We start from the raw sequence: 19,238 nt of genomic DNA, 5'->3' as shown, positions 1-19,238 counted from the left end.
GTTGAATAGTAGGAGGGTTAAAAAATGGGGACTCTTTTGCTTTTTATGGTTTGTGTGAAAGCACTAAATTTAAGTCATGCTTGCTTTTTCTTTTTGTTTGTTACGTGCACCAGGCTTCTATCAACGTACTTGTCAACATGATCAAAAGCACTGGCCAGCCCACAGGAAAGAAGAAAAAGAAAGATGGAAGCCTGCTTCTTAGACCCATCATTTGTATCTGCAATGAATTGTAAGCATGATAAAGTATACTTCCTTGGATAATTTGACCTTTCACTTAATTCGGCCCCGAGGTGTGCCTCGACAGGTGCCCTGACAGATAGATGCCTGCTTATTAAATTGCATGAAAGAGCTTGCTAATTTGAAATCTTTTGAACCTCAAATGCAAACAATTAATGGCATTCAACATGCAACTGCATTAACACTTGGAATATATGAACCGAGAGAGGGAGGCGCGCGGAAAAAATTCCCTGTATTGCCACATAGTGGCAGCACATGACAGAAAAGAAAAAGTTAGGAAATTGGCGCGCTTTTTAAATGTACAGACGGCGCCGTAAATATATGGCATCGACCATTTTGGACTTGTTCGCGGCGCCATATATTTACGTCATTAACCCTGAAAGGGTTAATTGCACTTGATTGAGCTGGTGGTGTTTTTCATTACATTTCACACTCATCACTCATATGTTATAGCAAGACTAATTGTTGCTGTGGCATTTGCTGATGACTTTCGTTTTTCTGATGCCACTTCTAGCTTTGTGTGCTTTAGACTGCTTTGTATGTCCATACTTATTAGGTGCATTAGTGATGCTGGCTAAGTTTTCTGACACAATCTATAATACTTTCTGCATATAATAAAGTCTTGACAGGCTGTAAGCATCAGGAGTTGATAAATATGTTTCAGAATATTGCAGTATTCTTTCTGCACTTGAGCATAAGCGGTGGCAATGATAGATTTGTTCACTGTGGTGTCGCATGGGCTGTATCTGTGCAAAATATGGCTTCAGAGCCCAAAAGGTCCAGGCTTCATATGGTGCTTCTGCTACAGAATATCAATACTGACAGACTAAAACTGCATTTCTATGCAGGTATGTTCCAGCCTTGCGGCCATTGCGTCAAGTTGCATTGATGCTGCACTTCCCATCTACACAGAAGGGTCGCCTTTGTACTCGGCTGTTGGAGGTATTAAGAAAACTGCATCCCTTCGCTTTATTGAAATGGTACAGAAATGTAACCTGAAATAAGTGAGATGCTCTGGTTGGTATGTTACTGATTTTTTCCTTGTAGTATATGATGGCAAATGTGCAAGAGCTAGTCTGAGATAAGTGAGATTGTACTGTGTTAATATCCACGTATATGTGTTGCTTGTTAGTTATGCTCAAATCTTGTGCAACGTTTACATGTTATTTATTGTCTGTATTGTGAAGTACTATGGCTAATAACATGTGTATTCTTAAAGTTACATGACTCAATTGGCCAAGTTGGGAGTTGGACTTGTTGTAACTGGGGTGGTGAACACACATACAATAAAACCAACAATAATTTTGTTTTGTTAAGGTTCTGGGCCCATGCTCTTTGATTTCGTTCCACTTCAGTTTTGCTTCAGGGAAATAAAGAGCTCTGATGATTTTTGGACTGATTGAGCACAGGGCACTTGTTCCTCAAGTTTCCATGTTTCGACCTGATAGGAAGCACACAGGCTATCAGTGACTAGTCTGTGCATGCAAGTATTTTATTGGAAAGCATAATTTGGCATATATGCAGCATGCATCCGAACTCACACATGTGAACTGTGTTGTGACTCATAATGGGCTGCTAGTGGGATGGGCTGACTGGGGAAGAAAAGCTCTTTTATTTAGCCTAATGCTTTTTTTGGCTTTGCATCACTAGTCATGTTCGAACTGTTTTGTTCCAAACCAGTAACACTTACAATTTTTTTAGTTCAAGCTTGTTCAGGTTCAGGCATGTTTCAAAAATACAATTTTAGGTTCAGATTAGTTTCTGGCAAAAATGTTGGTTTGGGTATGGTTTTTGGTTCAAGTTTGAGTTCAGTTTGTCAGCTTAGTTATAACAAGATTGGGCTCTGGCTGATGCAGAGTAGAGGCATCTTGTGTGTTCTGCACATTGCATTACAACTAATTTCATGTTCATACTCTGTGTTTGTCCTACTTTTCCAACGAGTACATGGTAGCTGAGGAATTGAAAGGTGAAGTTGTCAGCCCACTGTACGCATATCAGTAATCACACAGGATCAGAATGGCTTAACTGTTCATTCAGCTGTTTCATGTCCGATCTTGCCCTCATGCATAGTATGGTTAGGTAGAGAATGTTGGGGTTTGGCAAGAATTAGAACCTTGTGTTCTTGCAGGTGATGCGAAGAGAACGGATGAAAGGGGAGCAGACGGCTGTGTCTGCACTGTGTGAGAAGGCAGGAAATGATGTGCGTTCCTGCCTCTCTACACTTCAGGTAAAATGAGGAGTGTTGAACCACCACCTTTACATCAACATATCTGTTGTTTGCGACATCTTTCCTGCTATGCATAAGTGCACTTGATGGGAGGCTTTAAGCTCGAACTTGCGATAAAAATATTCTTTGCAGTTCATCCATGGCCGAAAGAAGCAGCTGACACTAACAGATGTGAACACTGTCAACGTGGGCCAAAAAGACGTTCAGCAAGGACTGTTATCACTGCTTCATGAAGTGTTTCAAAAACCACGGGCTGCTCGGTCAGGCATTATTCATTTCATTTCTATATTACTGATGAGAAGGTTTTTAATACCTAAAAGTTTCCTGCAGTGTCATCCCTCCCCTGAGCCAGGATGCTGCTGCAGTAAGCCACTCAGAGGAATTGCCTAGGTTGTGCAAGTCTTGTAGAAAATCCAGAAAGTAGGTGTATGAGAAACAGAACAACCTCTAGAAGCATTGGTTTTGGAAAAGTATGTTGAGAGTACCTATTAACTGTTATCAGTGGTGAGAGGGACATCATGGGCGTCGGAGCTATTATGATGTTAGTTGAAACACATTGCAATATGTTACTAGCGTTCAGAAAAGTCTCATATGAGGTAACACTTTTTGTAACTGTGCACTTAAATACATGGCTTCAACCTGCATACCTTGGAAGGCAGAGGGTGGTTTCCTGACATAAACTGAACTCTGACGATTGTGTAGTGCATGGCTGTTCTACCTTGCTGAAAACTCCAGAGCATAGACTTGGAAACATAATGAGGTAATTGTGAGTATGCGGGGTTCCAGCTGCACTGCAAGCATGTATTGTGCCCTCGTGTCAACAGCCATGGGCTTTTGCTGTGTGCTGCTCTTTACTCTCAATCAAACTTGACACGGAGCCGTTAGTTCCATCAGCTAACAGAGGGAAAACCAAGGAGTTTGATTCAAAATTGTGGGCTTCGCAGACTCTACAAATACTTTAGCACACCATTGCTTAACAGCTCTGTAATAAAGTCGGCTTCACTGCTCTGTTTTTGAAGTTTGCGTCTTTGGCATAAATTGAATTTGTACTGGTACACATTGTGTTGGGTGTATGAAACTTGACAGGAACATGTGAATTGCCAGGATATACGTGTATTTTCATGTTGCCGTGACGGTGCTCTCATCAGAAAACAGACAGGGATGGTGAAGAGAAGAAGCAAACTGTTTACTGGTCGAACTTATGTCTGGAAAGTAAAGCGGTACTTAAAGTCACAAGAAAGCGACAATCATAGTTGTCTGTTTTTGAATCTCAAGACTCTGTTCAAAGCTCCATGCTATTTGTGCATGTGTCATATGTTCGAGAGTGGCCAGTGGTTCTTGTGTGTGTTCGAAAATGTACAACAGTGTTTGCAGTGCATGTGTGATCTGATTTTGGTGAGCCTGGCTTGCTATAGATGGATGAAATGACATCGGCATGAATAAGATCCCGACCGCGGTGGCTGTATTTTGATGGGTGCGAAATGCAAGAGCACCTGTGCACCGTGCATTGGGTGCATGCTAAAGGTCCCCTCAACAGGCAATATAGCAAATATTGTTATACACTAGAAGTTGTTATGTGCCCTCTAAGGAGTGTTCTACTGCAAGAATTTTTCATATTAGTTCATTAATAGCAGGAATAAAAATATTTGAAGTGCTGCGAACCCATGATTTCAGGAGGCGAGTGCCACCACCAACATAGACACTCTCTCCACTTGCCCTGTCTAGCCTCTGCAATCAAAATTCCCTCCCTGCGTTCTCCCATACCGGAGCCAGAGGACCGTGCGACGAATACATCAGAGGCCCTGCCTTATTTCTCTCTCTCTCTTTCTCATCTTTGCTGAGTGGCGCAGTTTTGATGACAGTCTTGCGCGCAAGCGCATTTGTCTCGTTTTGCGCAGCAGATGATTTTTCGCTCTCTGCACGAGAACACTTGATTAATGGTATAATTCAGTGCCATGATCATGAGCACTGAGGCAGGCGCGAGAGGATGAAATACCATGATCGTGGTGCAGGAACACAGTAGAAAATGACATAGTTTTGTTCTCTGTGTGCGTGACTGCACGACATGGGAACAAGCAGATGAAACGGAATTACATCTCTCTTGCTATGGTACGAAGTAAAACGAAAACACGCAGTTGTATGTCTTATTATTTCTTTAAACTTTAATTGTCTTGAATATTCTCGAAGTCACGTGTCTCTACTAGTCACAGTTACACTGACAGTGTCGTGCTGTGACACTGACAGCACGGCACTGTACGTAGGGGTACAGTGCCTGTACGTAGGCGCATTTGCATGATTGACGTCAGCTCTCCGGCTGGGAGCGTGGCACCCGTGAGAAGTGCAAACGACGCTTGGTTTAAAATTTCAGCTCTTTCCGTGGTGCGTAGGGATGTAATACTTAGCAGACACAATCATTAGTGCACAATGTATGCACTGCATTTGTAGCTCAAAGTGGCCAGACCCGGTGAGGAGCCTGTTAAAGAACCCCAGATGGTGAAAATTAATCTGGAGTCTCTTACTACGGCGTGCCTCATAATCATATTGGGGCTTTGGCACGTGAAACGGCAGAATTAGAAAATTAAAAATAAAACAGCATGTATGCTTAAATAGAATAGGCACATTTTACATTGCATTAAAGCAGAATAACGCTGATGACAGGCGGCAGCAAATGTTAACAAGAAAAAAGATAATGAAGAACATATGGCAGTATGGTGTGTGCGATAATTTTAATCCATTAAAAATAAGTTTGTCTGCTGTGTCTTTTCAAACTGTATTATAGTGTGTCTATGTCTGCCGTTGCGTCTGTACAAAAAAAAGTCTTATAAATATGCATGTTTTACGTTGTTACATAATTGAAACTTTACCTCAGTTAAATGGAGTGTGATCGACTGACCACACCTTCTGATTTTCTGCAGGAAAATGTTTCGGCACCATATGGACAATGCGTTCAACACTGCTGCAAAGAAGCCTGAAGATATGCGGTAATTTATTTTCACAGCTGAGGGTTGTACAGTGTACAGCTACCCAGAAACAGCTACACCTACAACATCGTCACATAGTTTTGTTTTGTCTTATTAGGGCAAATTTTGCAGTATGTATGTTACTGCACAAAGCGCGCTACACAACAGGCTCATAAATAAGATTGGTTTCAACCTCCTTGCATATTCAGAGTGGCATGTGTAAATACTGATCCTGTAAATATAAAGGAAGCATTATTCCAGCACATATAATAGGTAAAGAAACAAATAGGACACATTTTCTGAATTGTGCAGGAGCTAAATTGACAGACCGCAAGCAGGCTAATTTATTAGAAACGATGGCAAGTAGTATCTTTGGTAAAGGGCATGTACGTTGTAAAGAAATACGACTAGCTTGCTTGTGAAATTTGGAAAGCATAAACCGTTCACAAGCATGTACTGGCACACTTCCTGTCAGTCTTCTTGATGAAAAGGTGAAATATCTTGACTATTAGTTTTTGACATTTGTGCCTTGCTGGCAATTTTTATCACATCTCAGTTCCTATACTCTCATTCTCGCTTTGTCTTTTTTTTTCTGTGTTGGTTTCTTGCAGGCTTTATACAATTTTTTTAAATTTTATAAGTGTTCTTTGCCTGCACAATTACTTCTATTTTTGACTGCCTTCAGCCAATGACTGTTTGATGGTCTGCTGAGCAGCTGACTTGGATAGCTTCATCATTTTGACTCTTGAATGGCCCTTTCTGCCTATGTCTAAGCATGCCACATTTTTTTCAACTTTGTATTTATCACACCACTTCGAATAAAACCATTAGTTGAGCCATTAGCAAGCCATACAGTCCAGCTTTTAACTTTTATGAAGTGTTGCTATTGTGTTCTTATAGACAATTGACATTGCTTCCCTCTCAAGCTCCCTACTCAACTCAAAGTGGTCACCACGTGGGTGATATTGAGGGCTTCTGAACATGACAGAATTAAAAGGCAGGCGAAATTCACTGATGTTAAATTGACAGGAAACTATACTCCTTTAAGCTATAACGGTGCACAAGGGAAATAAATGAGAGTACTCATTGCAAATGTTCTGCATTGTCTTCAATCTCTGTACCTTTTTAATGCTTTTAGAAGGCTCATGACTAGAGACGAGAACTTTAGCTAAAATGACAATTTTTTTTCTTACAACCTTATTGGGCCTGTTCAACATATAAGCATGAACTATGGGTCTAGAAACATATTAAATGGTACCCGCTGTGGTTACTTAGTGGCTAGGGCATTGTGCTGCTAAGCAGGAGGTCACGGGATCGAAACCCGGCTACGGCGACTGCATTCTGATGGGCGCAAAATGGCAGAATGCACATGTGCTGTGACAATTCGGTGCACATTGTTTTATTGGATAATTTCTGGAGTCCCCCACTACGGCGTTCCTCATAATCAGATCATGGTTTTGGCATTTGAAGCCCCAGAATATAATATTTAAACATTTTAATGGCACTTTTATGCCTATACATAGGTGCCTATTTCGATGTTGATGCCTGTTATTGTATTTTCAGAGCTTAAAGATGCCCTTTTCCACATTTTGTTCTAACCTTACTTTGTTTACAATGATATCATTCGGTGGGGAACTTGGCTGAAGGCAGCCGATTGTTACCACAAACACCTTGCCTGTGCAAAGGCCGTTCTACATAGCTTCGCTGTAGATGAGAACATTGCGGTGAGACAGGCTCAAGCTGCACTATGCGACAATACACTTGAACGTAACTTGGCGTACTTTGTGCCCACATCACATTTTTAGCCAACATCATCGAGATACTTGAATGATGGGGCACAACACTGACCTGTTATGTAGGGATAATTTTGGACATTCAGGAAAAATTTGTCATCATCCCCAAAGGACCTGTTGCTGATAGAGTTGGAAAATTGAATCTGTCTCAAACAAAAATCTGGAATTTTTGGTAGAGGTGTGCAAATACTCTAACATTCGACTTACCGAGTAATCAATCTTTTGAATACTTTATTTACTTGATTGTAATGTGCACCTGCTTTCCATAACTAAAAAAAAGTTCTTTTACAGTACCACACACCTCATGCTTTCATACAGAAATACAACTTTCTCTCATTTGGAAAAACAAACATTTACTTTCAATGCACTAAAGTTGCGATTGTAGGGAAGGATTGGAACAGTATAGTGGGTAGTCCTCTCCGATGCTTTCTAGTGCGTCGTCCTCTTCAGCACTTTCGCTTGAGAATGGTGCTTGCGCTCAGAGTCCGTGCTCTGCCTAGACTGTCGCCGCTGTGCTGCTGCTAGTCCGATCAAATAAACACCTTAACATTTGGTGGAGAGTGCTGAGCCCTCAAAGCTCCCACCCTGAAACTTCAATCCCATACCCTGGCATCTACCATGCCTCAGGACGCCTCCCAGCAAACGCCTCCTGCTGCACCGACCGCGTATCCTGGTGTACCTCATCACCGCGACCCTGCCATCTTCACTGGCGCAGCTGACACCGATGTGGAGGACTGGCTCACCACATACGAGTGGGTCAGCGGGCATAACAAGTGGGATGAACCAGCCAAACTGAACAATGTGTTGTTCTACCTCACAGGTGTCACCCTATGGTATAACAACCACGAAGCAGACTTCCCGACCTGGTCCGCCTTCAAGACCGCCCTTGTCAATGTATTTGGTCGCCCCGCTGTTCGTAAGCTGCGTGCTAAGCAGCGTTTGCGGGCGTGCTCTCAGCAGCCAGGTGAATCATTTACCAGTTACATTGAAGACATTCTGGACCTATGCAAGAATGCGAACTAGACTGTGGCGGAGTCTGAGTGTATCATTCATGTACTGAAAGGTATAGAAGACGACGCCTTCAACATGTCGCTCACCAAGAATCCTCGCTCCGTGGCCAAAATCATCACATTGTGCCAAAGCTATGAAGAGTTACGGTGGCAGCGGTCGTTTACCCGTCGCTCTTCATCAGGCAGTGAGCCCCTCACTGCTTTGGCTGCAATTTTGGACCAGTCTGCGTTGCTCGAGGAAATTAAGGCACTCATCCGTGAGGAGCTTGCCCGCCAACTGTCATTGCTGACCTTTGCGCAGCCGCAGCATATGCAGGAGCCCTCCTCTCGTTTTGTGCCTTCACTCTGCTGCACTATTGAACACGAGATCATGGCTTTGCCTGAGCTCTGCCAAAACGTTCCTGCGGCTGCACCTCTCAGCAATTGTAGAGAAGGATCGGAACGATATAGTGGGTTGTCCTCTTCAGCGCTTACGCTCGTGAATGCTGCTTGCGCTCGGAGTCCATGCTCTGCCTAGACTGTCGCCGCTGCGCTGCTCCTAGTCTGATCAAATAAAGACTTTAACATTTGGTGAACGTGCGGGGTACTACTGGCAACCAGTGGTGGCTATCGGTGATGTAATTGTATCGATGGAGTAGGTCGTCAATGAATGGCGAAATAGTGGGCTTGATGACGTAACACACGAGGGGTTGGTTGTGCCGATGGATCCGAGAGCAAGTCTATCAGCGAGGCAATCCAATGGTCCTTGTGCTGTTCGGAAGCAATGGTGCGAAGGTTGATGGAAGAAATCAAGCTGGGATACGGAGCAGCTGGCATTGTCGTCAAACAAGAGAGAGCGTGCGAGGTTGTCATCGTCAGAGGGCTGACGGCCGCTACGGTACAGCACGTGAATATTGTAGTCCTGCAGGCAAAGTGCCCAACAGACAAGGCGGCCTGAGGGGTCCTTCAGTGATGACAACCAACAAAGTGCGTGGTGGTCCGTGACAATGTCAAATGGCCGGCCGTGCAAATATGGCCGGAACTTAGTAAGAGCTCAGATGATCGCCAAACATTCTTTTTTCATCGCAGTGTAGTTACTCTCAGCTTTCGTAAGCGTGCGACTTGCATAAGCCACAACGTATTCAGAAAAGTGTTTGCATTGTGCAAGGACTGCGCTGAGGCCACACCAATGGCATCAGTGTGCACACTTGGGATTATTCCAAACTTACCAGCACATTCAACAGCGGTACTACTGGTGCGGGATGTACAGCTACGTTCAGAAGTTTGTTCACTCGTGCCTCGATTGCCAACGCCGGAAATCTTCACTGTGCCTCTTGCCAGCCAGTCTGCAACCGTTACCTTGCCCTACCCGGCCATTCGGGCACATTGGCATCAATTCGTATGGGCCACTTCCCCCGACATCTGCTGGTAACCACTTGGCCATTGTGGCTGTTGGCCACCTCACATGATACACCAAAAATGCCGCCCTCCCAGTGGCTACAGCGTGCGATGTTGCCTCCTTCCTAGTTCGCCGAATCATATTGCATCATGGTCCACCACAGGAGTTGCTCAGCAATCGTGGACGTGTCTTGTTGGAAGTCATTGAAGCCATCCTTAAAGAGTGCTATGTTGTGCACCCCACGACTACTGCTTACCACCCGCAGACCAATGGCCTCACAGAATGCTTTAACCATTGTGGGGATGCGCGACTCTCATGCGTCCCTTGATATGTTGTTTTCTCTCATAGCTCCCGTCTCCTGTAATCAGGCTTCACCGCGTGGCTTTACTGCAGCGGTCTGTATGCTTGCAGGTTAGTACGAGAGATGGCGTGAGTGTTGCTCTGCTTACGCCACCTAATGGCGGTGTTACTTGGGCGCAAAAAGGAGAAGACTCTTCCTCTTTGGCGCGAGGTCGGCAAGCGGCGTGAACGTTCTGCGCGTGCGCCAATCCATGCTTCTGCGAGACCGTCTCACGAGGCCTACCCCGGAATGGACGAACACGATCGTTCGAATGCGCCACCGTTCGCGTGACCATACACGTGAACGACCAGGCGTTAGTGTCCAGCATGGGGCGTACATATTCGCTCATTGTCCGGTCGCGGGGAGTCGGACTTTCGCGATTTGTCGCGTGCCCATTGGCATATTTTGTGGATAGCAACTTGGCTAGCAGGCATTAGTCTATGAAAGGTGCAATAAATGCCCTTGTGATTGTTTGCACTACTGTGTTGTCGTTCCTTTGTCCCAAGAGCACGGCTGAGAACCCCACACCATACGCTTGGCGACATGCTCGCAATGTATGTAGCCTCCGATCACACAAATTGGAATGCCATTCTGCCCTTCACAACCTACGCCTACAATACCGCCATTCAGAGCACCATTGGCTTTTCATCCTTTTTCTTATTGTACGGCCGACACCTGTCACACGAAATCGACACAATCCTTCCGTACAAGCCGGATGCATCTGAGTGCGCGCCTATTTCTGCCACAGCCAGATATGCCAAAGAATGTCGTAATCTAGCATGGGCCTTTACTTCAAATGACCAAGAGAACCACAAGAGCATTTGTGGTGACACTACTTCTGTGCCCACGTTCTTCCCCGCAGCGCTTGTGTGGCTTTGGGTCCCTTCCACTGCACCTGGTCTCTCATCAAAACTACTGCCCAAGTATGAAGGCCCCCTACCATGTTGTTGAACACACATCTCCGGTCAACTTCATGATCCAGCCAGCTGAACCGTCTTTGGACATGCATCGTCATGGATAAGACATTGTCAACGTCGACCGCCTCAAGACTTACTATGACCCACTCACAGTGAGAAGCTGTTACGTCGCCGGGTGGCGCCCTTTTCGTTCTTGGGAGTAACTGTAGAGAAGGATTGTAAGGATAAAGTGGGTCGTCCTCTTCGGTGCTTTCGCTCGTGAATGCCGCTCGTGCTCGGAGTCCGCGCTCTACCTAGACTGTCGCCGCTGCACTACTCCTAGTCTGATCAAATAAACACCTTAACACGATGAACAAAAAAAGTCGCAATTTCTCCCGAAAGGCGCAGCATTGATTGCGATAGCAAATTAGTAGACAGTTATACGAGTAAGGATAGCAGTCTTATCGGCTGTGTAAACTTGTAAACATTCGCTTATTAACCAAATTAACATGCATAGTGTCATGTGCGTACAAGCAAAAATGAACACGTCTCATTCGATGACCTTGGAAACTTGCTGTCAAAACGCTGGAGTGAGGAAGTCCTGTAGCAGAAGCAAGTGAGTTGACCTTCGTGCTTCCTCTTGCTTCAATGCAAACCAAGCGACGAGAACACAGTACACACGAAGCTATCGGCCCTCAAAGTGCCTAGACACGTGGACTCTGTCCCCATCGCAGATTGCTTTCATGATAGGGCCCGCGCGGCTGCATGCAGCCACGCCATACTCAGCAGCCACCCGAGTAGAACGCATCTCCTTCTATTTGTGCCAGTCCCGCATGCAAGTTTCGGGAACTTCGAATGCCCGTGATGGTGGCCCGATTTCCGTCAGTCTCTGCACACACAATCACTTTTCTTTTAAATGCGACATCATGATGAACTCGGTGTGCTTTCGCAGTTGGTACTTCCAAGCTGATAAAGCAAACACAGAAAATGGGATGACAGGTGGTAGACTAACCTAAGCATGCATACTACAGCACATGGAGGAAGCTATGGCAGCTAGCCTTGAAGCGAGTTTGAGGCTGCCATTTTGCATTACTATCATCGTGTGCTCACTCAGTCTCAAAATATCTTCGCGTTATTTTTGATAAATCATTACAAGAAAGTGCCTTACCTGATGATTGGAAATCTGCAAATGTTGTCCCTGTGCACAAGTCTGGACCCCGTAACAGTGTATTCAATTATCAACCCATTTCTTTGACATGTATTGTTTGCAAAGTGCTTGAACATATCCTTTTTACTAGCATTATAAACCACTTAAACAGATACTCACTGCTAAGCCCTCGGCAACAGGGATTTCATACGGGTTTTTCCTGCGTTACCCAGCTAACAGAACTAACACATGATATAGCAAGTGCATTAGATAACGGCTGCTCTATTGATTCGGTTTTTCTCGATTTTGAGAAAGCTTCTGATGTTGTTCCGCACGATTTATTGGTAGAGAAGTTATCATGGTATCATTTAAATACATCAGTTATTGCTTGGATTAACGAATATTTAAGCTCAAGGCACCAGAAAGTAGTTTTAAACAGCCAACACTCGGACGACATTGAGGTAATATCAGGAGTACCACAGGGATCCGTCCTGGGCCCTCTCCTATTTTTAATCTACATGAATGACATATGTGTTGATATTTGATCTCCTGTACATTTATTCGCAGATGATTGTGTGTTATATAGAGTTATTCATAATGAAAATGATTGTCTTGCCTTGCAAGGGGATCTGAACAAGGTTACGGATTGGAGCAAAAGCTGGGGCATGCATATAAATTTGCAGAAAAGTGTTCACCTGTCTTTTACAAGAAAACGTGCTCCTCATCAATTTAAATACAAAATAAGCACTCAACAGCTGTCATCTGTATTCGAGTTCAAATATCTTAGTGTTTTTTTTACCTCCAGTCTGTCATGGCACAGTCTGTCATGGCATTGAATACGTTTCAGCCAAGGCGTGTAGCGTACTAGGTTTCTTGCGACGAAATGCAAAACATTTTCCTTCGGGAACTAAGCAACTCCTGTATATTACGAATGTTAGATCTGTCCTCGATTATGCTTGCACTGTATGAGACCCTTGGCTAAAGGTTGATATACAAAAGTTAGAAAGAGTGCAAAATTTAGCGGCTCGTTTTGTGTTCCGTAATTACTCTAGGCATTTCAGCGTATCACGTGCGAAAGAGAACCTTGGCTGGGAACTATTAGAGGAACGAAGAAAATCACTCAGGTTAAAGTTCTTTCATAACATATTTCATTCTAGAACTGGTATTGAATGCGATAAGTACATATTTAAGCCCGATTATGTATCTTTACGTCTAGATCATGTGAATAAGGTAAGAGAAATAAAATGCAAAACCGAAATGCTAAGAATGTCTTTTTTCCCCAGGACGATTTCGAACTGGAACAGGTTACCACAGGACTCTGTAACAATTCTGTCTAATTATGCATTTTTTTCTTCCTTGTTATAACATGTTCTTTTGATGAATGAAGTTGTGCTCTCAGGATCAATGCTGTCTGACGATGTATCTTTCTTTTTCTTCATTAATATAACATATTCTGTTAATGACTGAAGTTGTGTTTCTCAGGATGTATATGTCGTGCCGTAAATTATTTTGCATTTATTATGAAATGACTTGTACTGTTTGTTGTATATACTATTTAACCCCCCCCCCCCCTCCCCAATGCCACACTGGCGCTGTGGGTTCTGTAATAAATAAATAAATAATAAATAAATAATAAGTAAATAAGTGCCAGTAGCGATGTGATAACACAGATCTAGGGTCATACTTCATTCTAATGCTCACGCAATTTTTGGACCCGTTTTTTTTTTTTTCAGAAAAATAAAGTATGTGTTTTATTCGAGCAAATACAGTATTCCATCTCTCAAATATCTTTACCTTCGGTGAATGACCCAGCCATGGCAGTTGCCTTGGATGTGCGCAGTATTCCCATGGAGCGCTATCTTTATTGGTACAAGAAGGACCCTGGTACAAGGTGCAACCAGGCCAACTGAACCACTGCTCGAAATGATTAACGCTACCAGAACAGAGGGAACAATAAAAGCAGCGCGTGTGGAAAGCACAGGAGCATGTGTGGAGATCAGGCGATTTAGCCACTGTAAGGGATGCTGATTGCATTGCATAAGCGAGTTCAGAGTTCGCACAAGCATATTCGCACAGTTTGAAGCTGTCACTTGGCACATATGCTCGCTGTAGTTGCCGGCTGGTCGACCCCGGACCCAAATGCCGCTTCAACGACTGTCTATCTAATTCATACAAGTGATGTTGCCACCAATCACGGATGAGCCGTCCGTAGGAACATATTAGCGATAAGCTTTCCACGATGATTTGCAGCCCGTTATCACATTGGCCGGCAGTGAATTTTTGTAGAAGCCACACCATTGGCCACACTGTCTAGCCAGTTAGGCTTAATCGGAGCTGTGTCGTTGGGTGTTGGCAACTAAAGTTACGGTTACCGAATCGACACAGATCTAGTCACAATGGTTGCTCAGCCCTCAGAAAGGTGACAAACTGGCTCGCTGATAAAAGCGATTGCATGGTATGACCATTACATATTCATGGCCGCCTTCTTTGTGAAATATTGTATGGTGGCCCCTCCTGCTGAATGGCGTGTTTCTAGGCGCACAACAGTCTCTTTTCATAGCTACGAGCGACCCGTCATAAGACTAGCTTTGCATTTACATGGGGGGCTCAAAAATATAATGTGACAACGCTCTGACCCCTGGCTGCAGACGCAGAGTGCAGATGAATGCGGTCAGAAAAAGAGGGGTTGGGGGGAGTGTTGTGTGAACTTTCCATGGGCCTTCCGGTTTGAGAACTCTTTACCGACCTTGCTGACCGCGGTCGACGCTTGCGGCGCCGATGACTCCGCAGAGCGGTACCGTGTGATGTGATGGGGGGGCACACTTCCCCGCTTTTGTCTGTTGTGCACATTGGCCTTAACGAGCTGACGATGACCCGCAAGAACCACCTGCCATAAAGTTAGAAAACCCCTCCCTCCTGTTTCCTGGAAGAAAGCTGGAGAGCAGTACTTTCTAAGCAATAGAAGATTGCTATGAAGCACAAGATATGGCCAACTATTATATAACTTTGCTATTTCGTCAGGTTCAGAGGAAAAAAAAAACCACTTAATTCTATTTGACAGACATTCTATCAATAAAAAGATATTTTCCAGACCTTCATATACAAACTAAGTCATATGTGCTGGCATACTAATTTGGTGTTCCCTTTAAGAGTAGAGCATACTATGCATCTCAGTTCATAGGTACCTAAGTTACTATAGCTAGCAAGATTCTTGTTAAATAATGTGATTCGCCTCCTGAGCATGTGCAGCACTGTGTTTCTTGTACAAGATTTGGAAGCATAAAAGCTTGTGTTAAGTTTTCTGATATTCGATATTTGATTCGAAATCTACTACCATATTCGGTATTCGCACACCCCCACCTTTTGATACTGGAAGAATGGTCAAAGATTCTGAATTCATCAGAATTCATCAGGGCATTGGATCATCGAACATTCTGAAGTACAAATATGTGCCGCTAACTTTAATGGTTGTTGAAAGTTTTTTTTCTGCATACACACCAATACTTGGTGATAAAAGGTGCAACATGAAACCCGAAAATCTTGAGATCTGCTTTGTCACTGCTTTCACAACTTTTCTCATAATGTCTAGGCACATTAAAGTTCGCATAATTCTTGGAACCTACGCGGCTTGCCTCATTCCATCTTATTGAGGCAATGAAATGAATTTCATAGAACTGGGCTTCAGTGGGCAGTGTTGCTTAGAAAATCATAATTTATCCTCAAATTCACAGTGAAAGTTCTTACTTATTGAGCGTATACGTGGCCTAAAAGACAATATTTGGTGCTTATATATACCTCAAATGACAGCTTTAATGCCTGTTATAGGCACCCAAAACAGCATTTTTTAGTGCCTTAACTTGGTGTCTTCTGTATGTTGGTACTTGAAGTATAAACTCGGCGAGCAGTAGTCGGGTTTTGCATGTATCTATTGTTGATAAAGTGTTGATAACGTGATGAACCGTCTCTTGCCAGTTCTTACAGTGGAACATGTGTGATTTGTGCGTTGTCCCCTCCTTTAAAATAAAAAAAAAACATTGTATTCAGTTTAGTTAACACAATGTTTTTATTTGAAAGTAGGGGACAATGTCAGGTGTGTAAGCTTAGAACAAAATAATTGTCTACTTGTCAGTGAATGCAAATGCAAAATGAAAAGATCTGTGGTATTTTTCAACAGGCTGTGCTGAAATTTTTTCGCTTTGCCCTCTCTTTACAAAAGAGTGCCTTTGAGTCCTGCATACAGGTTCAGTACATTTCCACTTGTCATAAAAGAACTAATCAGTTTTCATTGCTTCTGTTATGTCATAGGTTTGACTCCCTAGCTCGATCAGCACAAGGATTTGGAGACTACGAGAAGCTTATTCAGTCTCTTTTTGACAATTATGTCAATGTCAACTTTCGGGATCCCCGTTTTGAACTGGTAAGTTTATCGGCTGACCAGAGAAGTATTGGAAGCGTCAACAGCATACCTTTGTCTTGATGCAATTTTGTGCAGTCGCAAAAAGTAAGGGGCTTTAAAACCAAAACCACTTTGATGAATACTTTAATTACAGTTTCATTTCAGCCTATTTGAATGCTCTTAGAAATAAACCAAATGTGTCCTTTCACATTACACATTCCAATGCATCTCTTAAATAAACGTGCCCTGAAACACTTTTCTAACTAGTCATTGAACGGCCTCACTATTAAAGTATGTTGTCCCACGAATCTCACGGCCCAAAATTTTTTTGGACAAGTGGAGTTATCGCATCCATATCTGGCTTTATCTCTCTTTTCGTCTCCACTAGCGCTCTGGAAGCAACACAATGGAGAAGCCAAGAAGCCACAACCAAAAGTTTAGTGTCGTGGTGGCAAAGAGCTCATCGCAGCAACCTGTGGCAGCCGTGGTAGACTATGCAGCTATGCGATGTGCAAAGATGAAATCATTTTTCTGTCTTTTTGAGATTGCAGACATATCTTTCCTTTATTTAACTCAAAATTAGCAACTATGTATTGCTGAGAATGTTCTTGCGATCACGAAATCAGCCAATAGTGTTGGTGGGCCAACTGCTTTTGATGTCAGCATTGCAGATGCGAGAGCAAGCAACTGTTCACTGCTTTTGACACGAGACTGTAAATTCCCTGCTGCATGCTGTACAATAATAATTGTCTCATGTGTTCACAGGAGCCTCGTTAACAGATCGGCAATGGCCAAAATGGCAAAGTGCCAGTCCTCTCTGTCTGCCTCCTCACATGTGTGAAGGTACTGAGAGGGAAGCAGTCGGTGTTCCACAGTTCAACATTGTGTGCTTGTTCTAATGTAATTCATTGACGGGATGCTTGTTCAGTTTCACTACCTTTTCCTTTTTGTCCTCCCTTGACAGATCCATGAAGGCCCTGAATGGCTGTGCTTCACAGATCAGCTACTGACTACAGTGCACCACCTGCAGAACTACTCACTCTACCCATACCTGCCATTCATTGCACCTGCCTTTCATCGTGTTTTCTCAGTTGTGCCCTATACAAAGATGGTCTTCCAGAACTCCTTCCTTGAGGTAATTGAGAAGCCTGTTCTTTTCAATAATGCTTAAAGAGAAGCTGAAGAGTCTGTCGAATTCAATAAGACGCTCATATACGGATGCGGGAACCTTATAAACCATGCACGTAAAATTTTGGGCGTGATTTTTCACTGAGGAACGACGTAATCGCTCCGCCCCCCGTCGAGCGCCGCACGCTGCTGATGACGCTGACGCTGCGAGCGGAGAGCGGAAACCGTACCGTAGTGACGTCAGCACCGGTGTTCCGCTCCTTCGCAGTCTCCGCGACCGTGCCTGACCGCGCTTGTTTCTGTGTGCGTGCCATCATAATCTGCATCGCTCGAGCCTGCATTCCTTTGTTTGTGTGTATGTAGAGTGGTAGTTGACGTGCGCAGCATCAATTGAAGCGGTGGGCCGATCATGCCGGCGTTCTGTGCAGCCTACGGTTGCATGAACACCAGCGGCCGCGACGATGTTCCATTACTCCGCGCAAGACAAGAAGCTTGCAGCTAAGTGGGAGGCTGCTGAGAATCGAAAGAATTTCAAGCGCTTAAGAACAACAGTGCTGTGCTCTAACAATTTCCGTGACGACGATTACTACCAGAGTTTATCAATAAGGCGTGAATGTATGAGAGTACGACTTTCTGCTAGCAGGCTTTCTAAACGCAGCGCGAAAAGGTCGGGGCAACGAATGCACAAAGGCAGGACAGGTGCGGGCGGACTTATGGTAACTCGTCTTGGAAGACCTTATGAATACACGAACTCGTCCAAACCTGGATTTTTATTTATTGCTGGCTCTTTCGTGTTAGCATACTGAATGGAAGGTACATGTTCATCTGCCACCCTTGACGCAGGTTTGGTCGCAAACTGCCGTTAATTTTCTATTCGCACGTGTGGTGTGAAACAGCCAACATGCAGCTACCATTTATGCAGTGGAAGTGTAAAGTTTTCATGTGTTTGAAGGCCGGCGCATGCCAGGATGCTGCGCTCCCCCTCGCGCACAGAGAGAAAGTGGCTGTCTCACGTAGCCGACGAAATTCGCCGCCTTTACGACTCCGGTTAAGATGAGCGTGCGGATGGCGCTCTGATGAAGGCCAGTGCACACGCTACAAGAGCCGAAAAGCTTTTCCCGCATGTAAACCGTCTGTGTAGAGTGCCAACAGCTTTGGGGCAGCACACAAATGCCGACAATCGCGTCCCTCCTTACGTTCCACGAGGAGGCACGCAGGAACATAACAGTACAGTTGTCTGCCCGGAAACGAACTCACTGGATCGCTGAATACAGCTTTGCAAAAAACATACTCACCAAAGAATGTTTCTAACACGAGGAAATGCTAACATTTCGCTTTCGTTCGTGTCGAAAGTACTGCTTGCTTACCAGCATCTTTTGCTTCTTGGAGAGGCTGGCTACGTATACATGTAGCGAGCAGTGCCAAACTCCTCAGAAAAACGCAAGCTCTCGAAATTTACCATTACCGTCTCACCAGACCACAGCGCGAAACCACCTTGCACCGTGCTTTATGTGCGGCGGCAGCGGCTGGTCCGGACGAACACCAATGTTGACATCACGAGGCGCCTGACCAGTCGCAGGCGGCAACGAGGCGCGCGAGCTGCCCGAGTCTGCTGCTGCACTTTTCGTCGAAATACCTGTTTGCGCTTTCTTTCGCTCAATTTCGATGCGATATTCGGAGGGTCGAAAACCATTACGTACAGCTCTTCCCTCATTTTTTCTGGAAA

At 44.3% G+C, this 19,238-nt stretch overlaps 1 protein-coding gene across 1 annotated transcript in view; it reads left to right on the top strand.

Moving 5' to 3' along the window:
• cutlet (chromosome transmission fidelity protein 18 homolog) overlaps nt 1-19,238 on the top strand; it is a 116,062-nt gene that overhangs the window by 54,117 nt on the left and 42,707 nt on the right. Inside the window, exons 10-16 of the mRNA XM_075687099.1 lie at nt 114-229; nt 1,086-1,179; nt 2,366-2,464; nt 2,597-2,724; nt 5,380-5,445; nt 16,294-16,405; nt 17,349-17,519. Coding sequence (XP_075543214.1) covers nt 114-229; nt 1,086-1,179; nt 2,366-2,464; nt 2,597-2,724; nt 5,380-5,445; nt 16,294-16,405; nt 17,349-17,519 — 786 coding nt within the window. The remainder of the gene's footprint in view (nt 1-113; nt 230-1,085; nt 1,180-2,365; nt 2,465-2,596; nt 2,725-5,379; nt 5,446-16,293; nt 16,406-17,348; nt 17,520-19,238) is intronic.

Source organism: Dermacentor variabilis, chromosome 1 (assembly GCF_050947875.1).
Source record: "Dermacentor variabilis isolate Ectoservices chromosome 1, ASM5094787v1, whole genome shotgun sequence".
In the NCBI taxonomy this organism is placed as follows: Eukaryota; Metazoa; Arthropoda; class Arachnida; order Ixodida; family Ixodidae; genus Dermacentor; species Dermacentor variabilis.
Note: the sequence above shows the minus strand (reverse complement) of the source record. Positions and strands in the feature narration are given on the sequence as shown.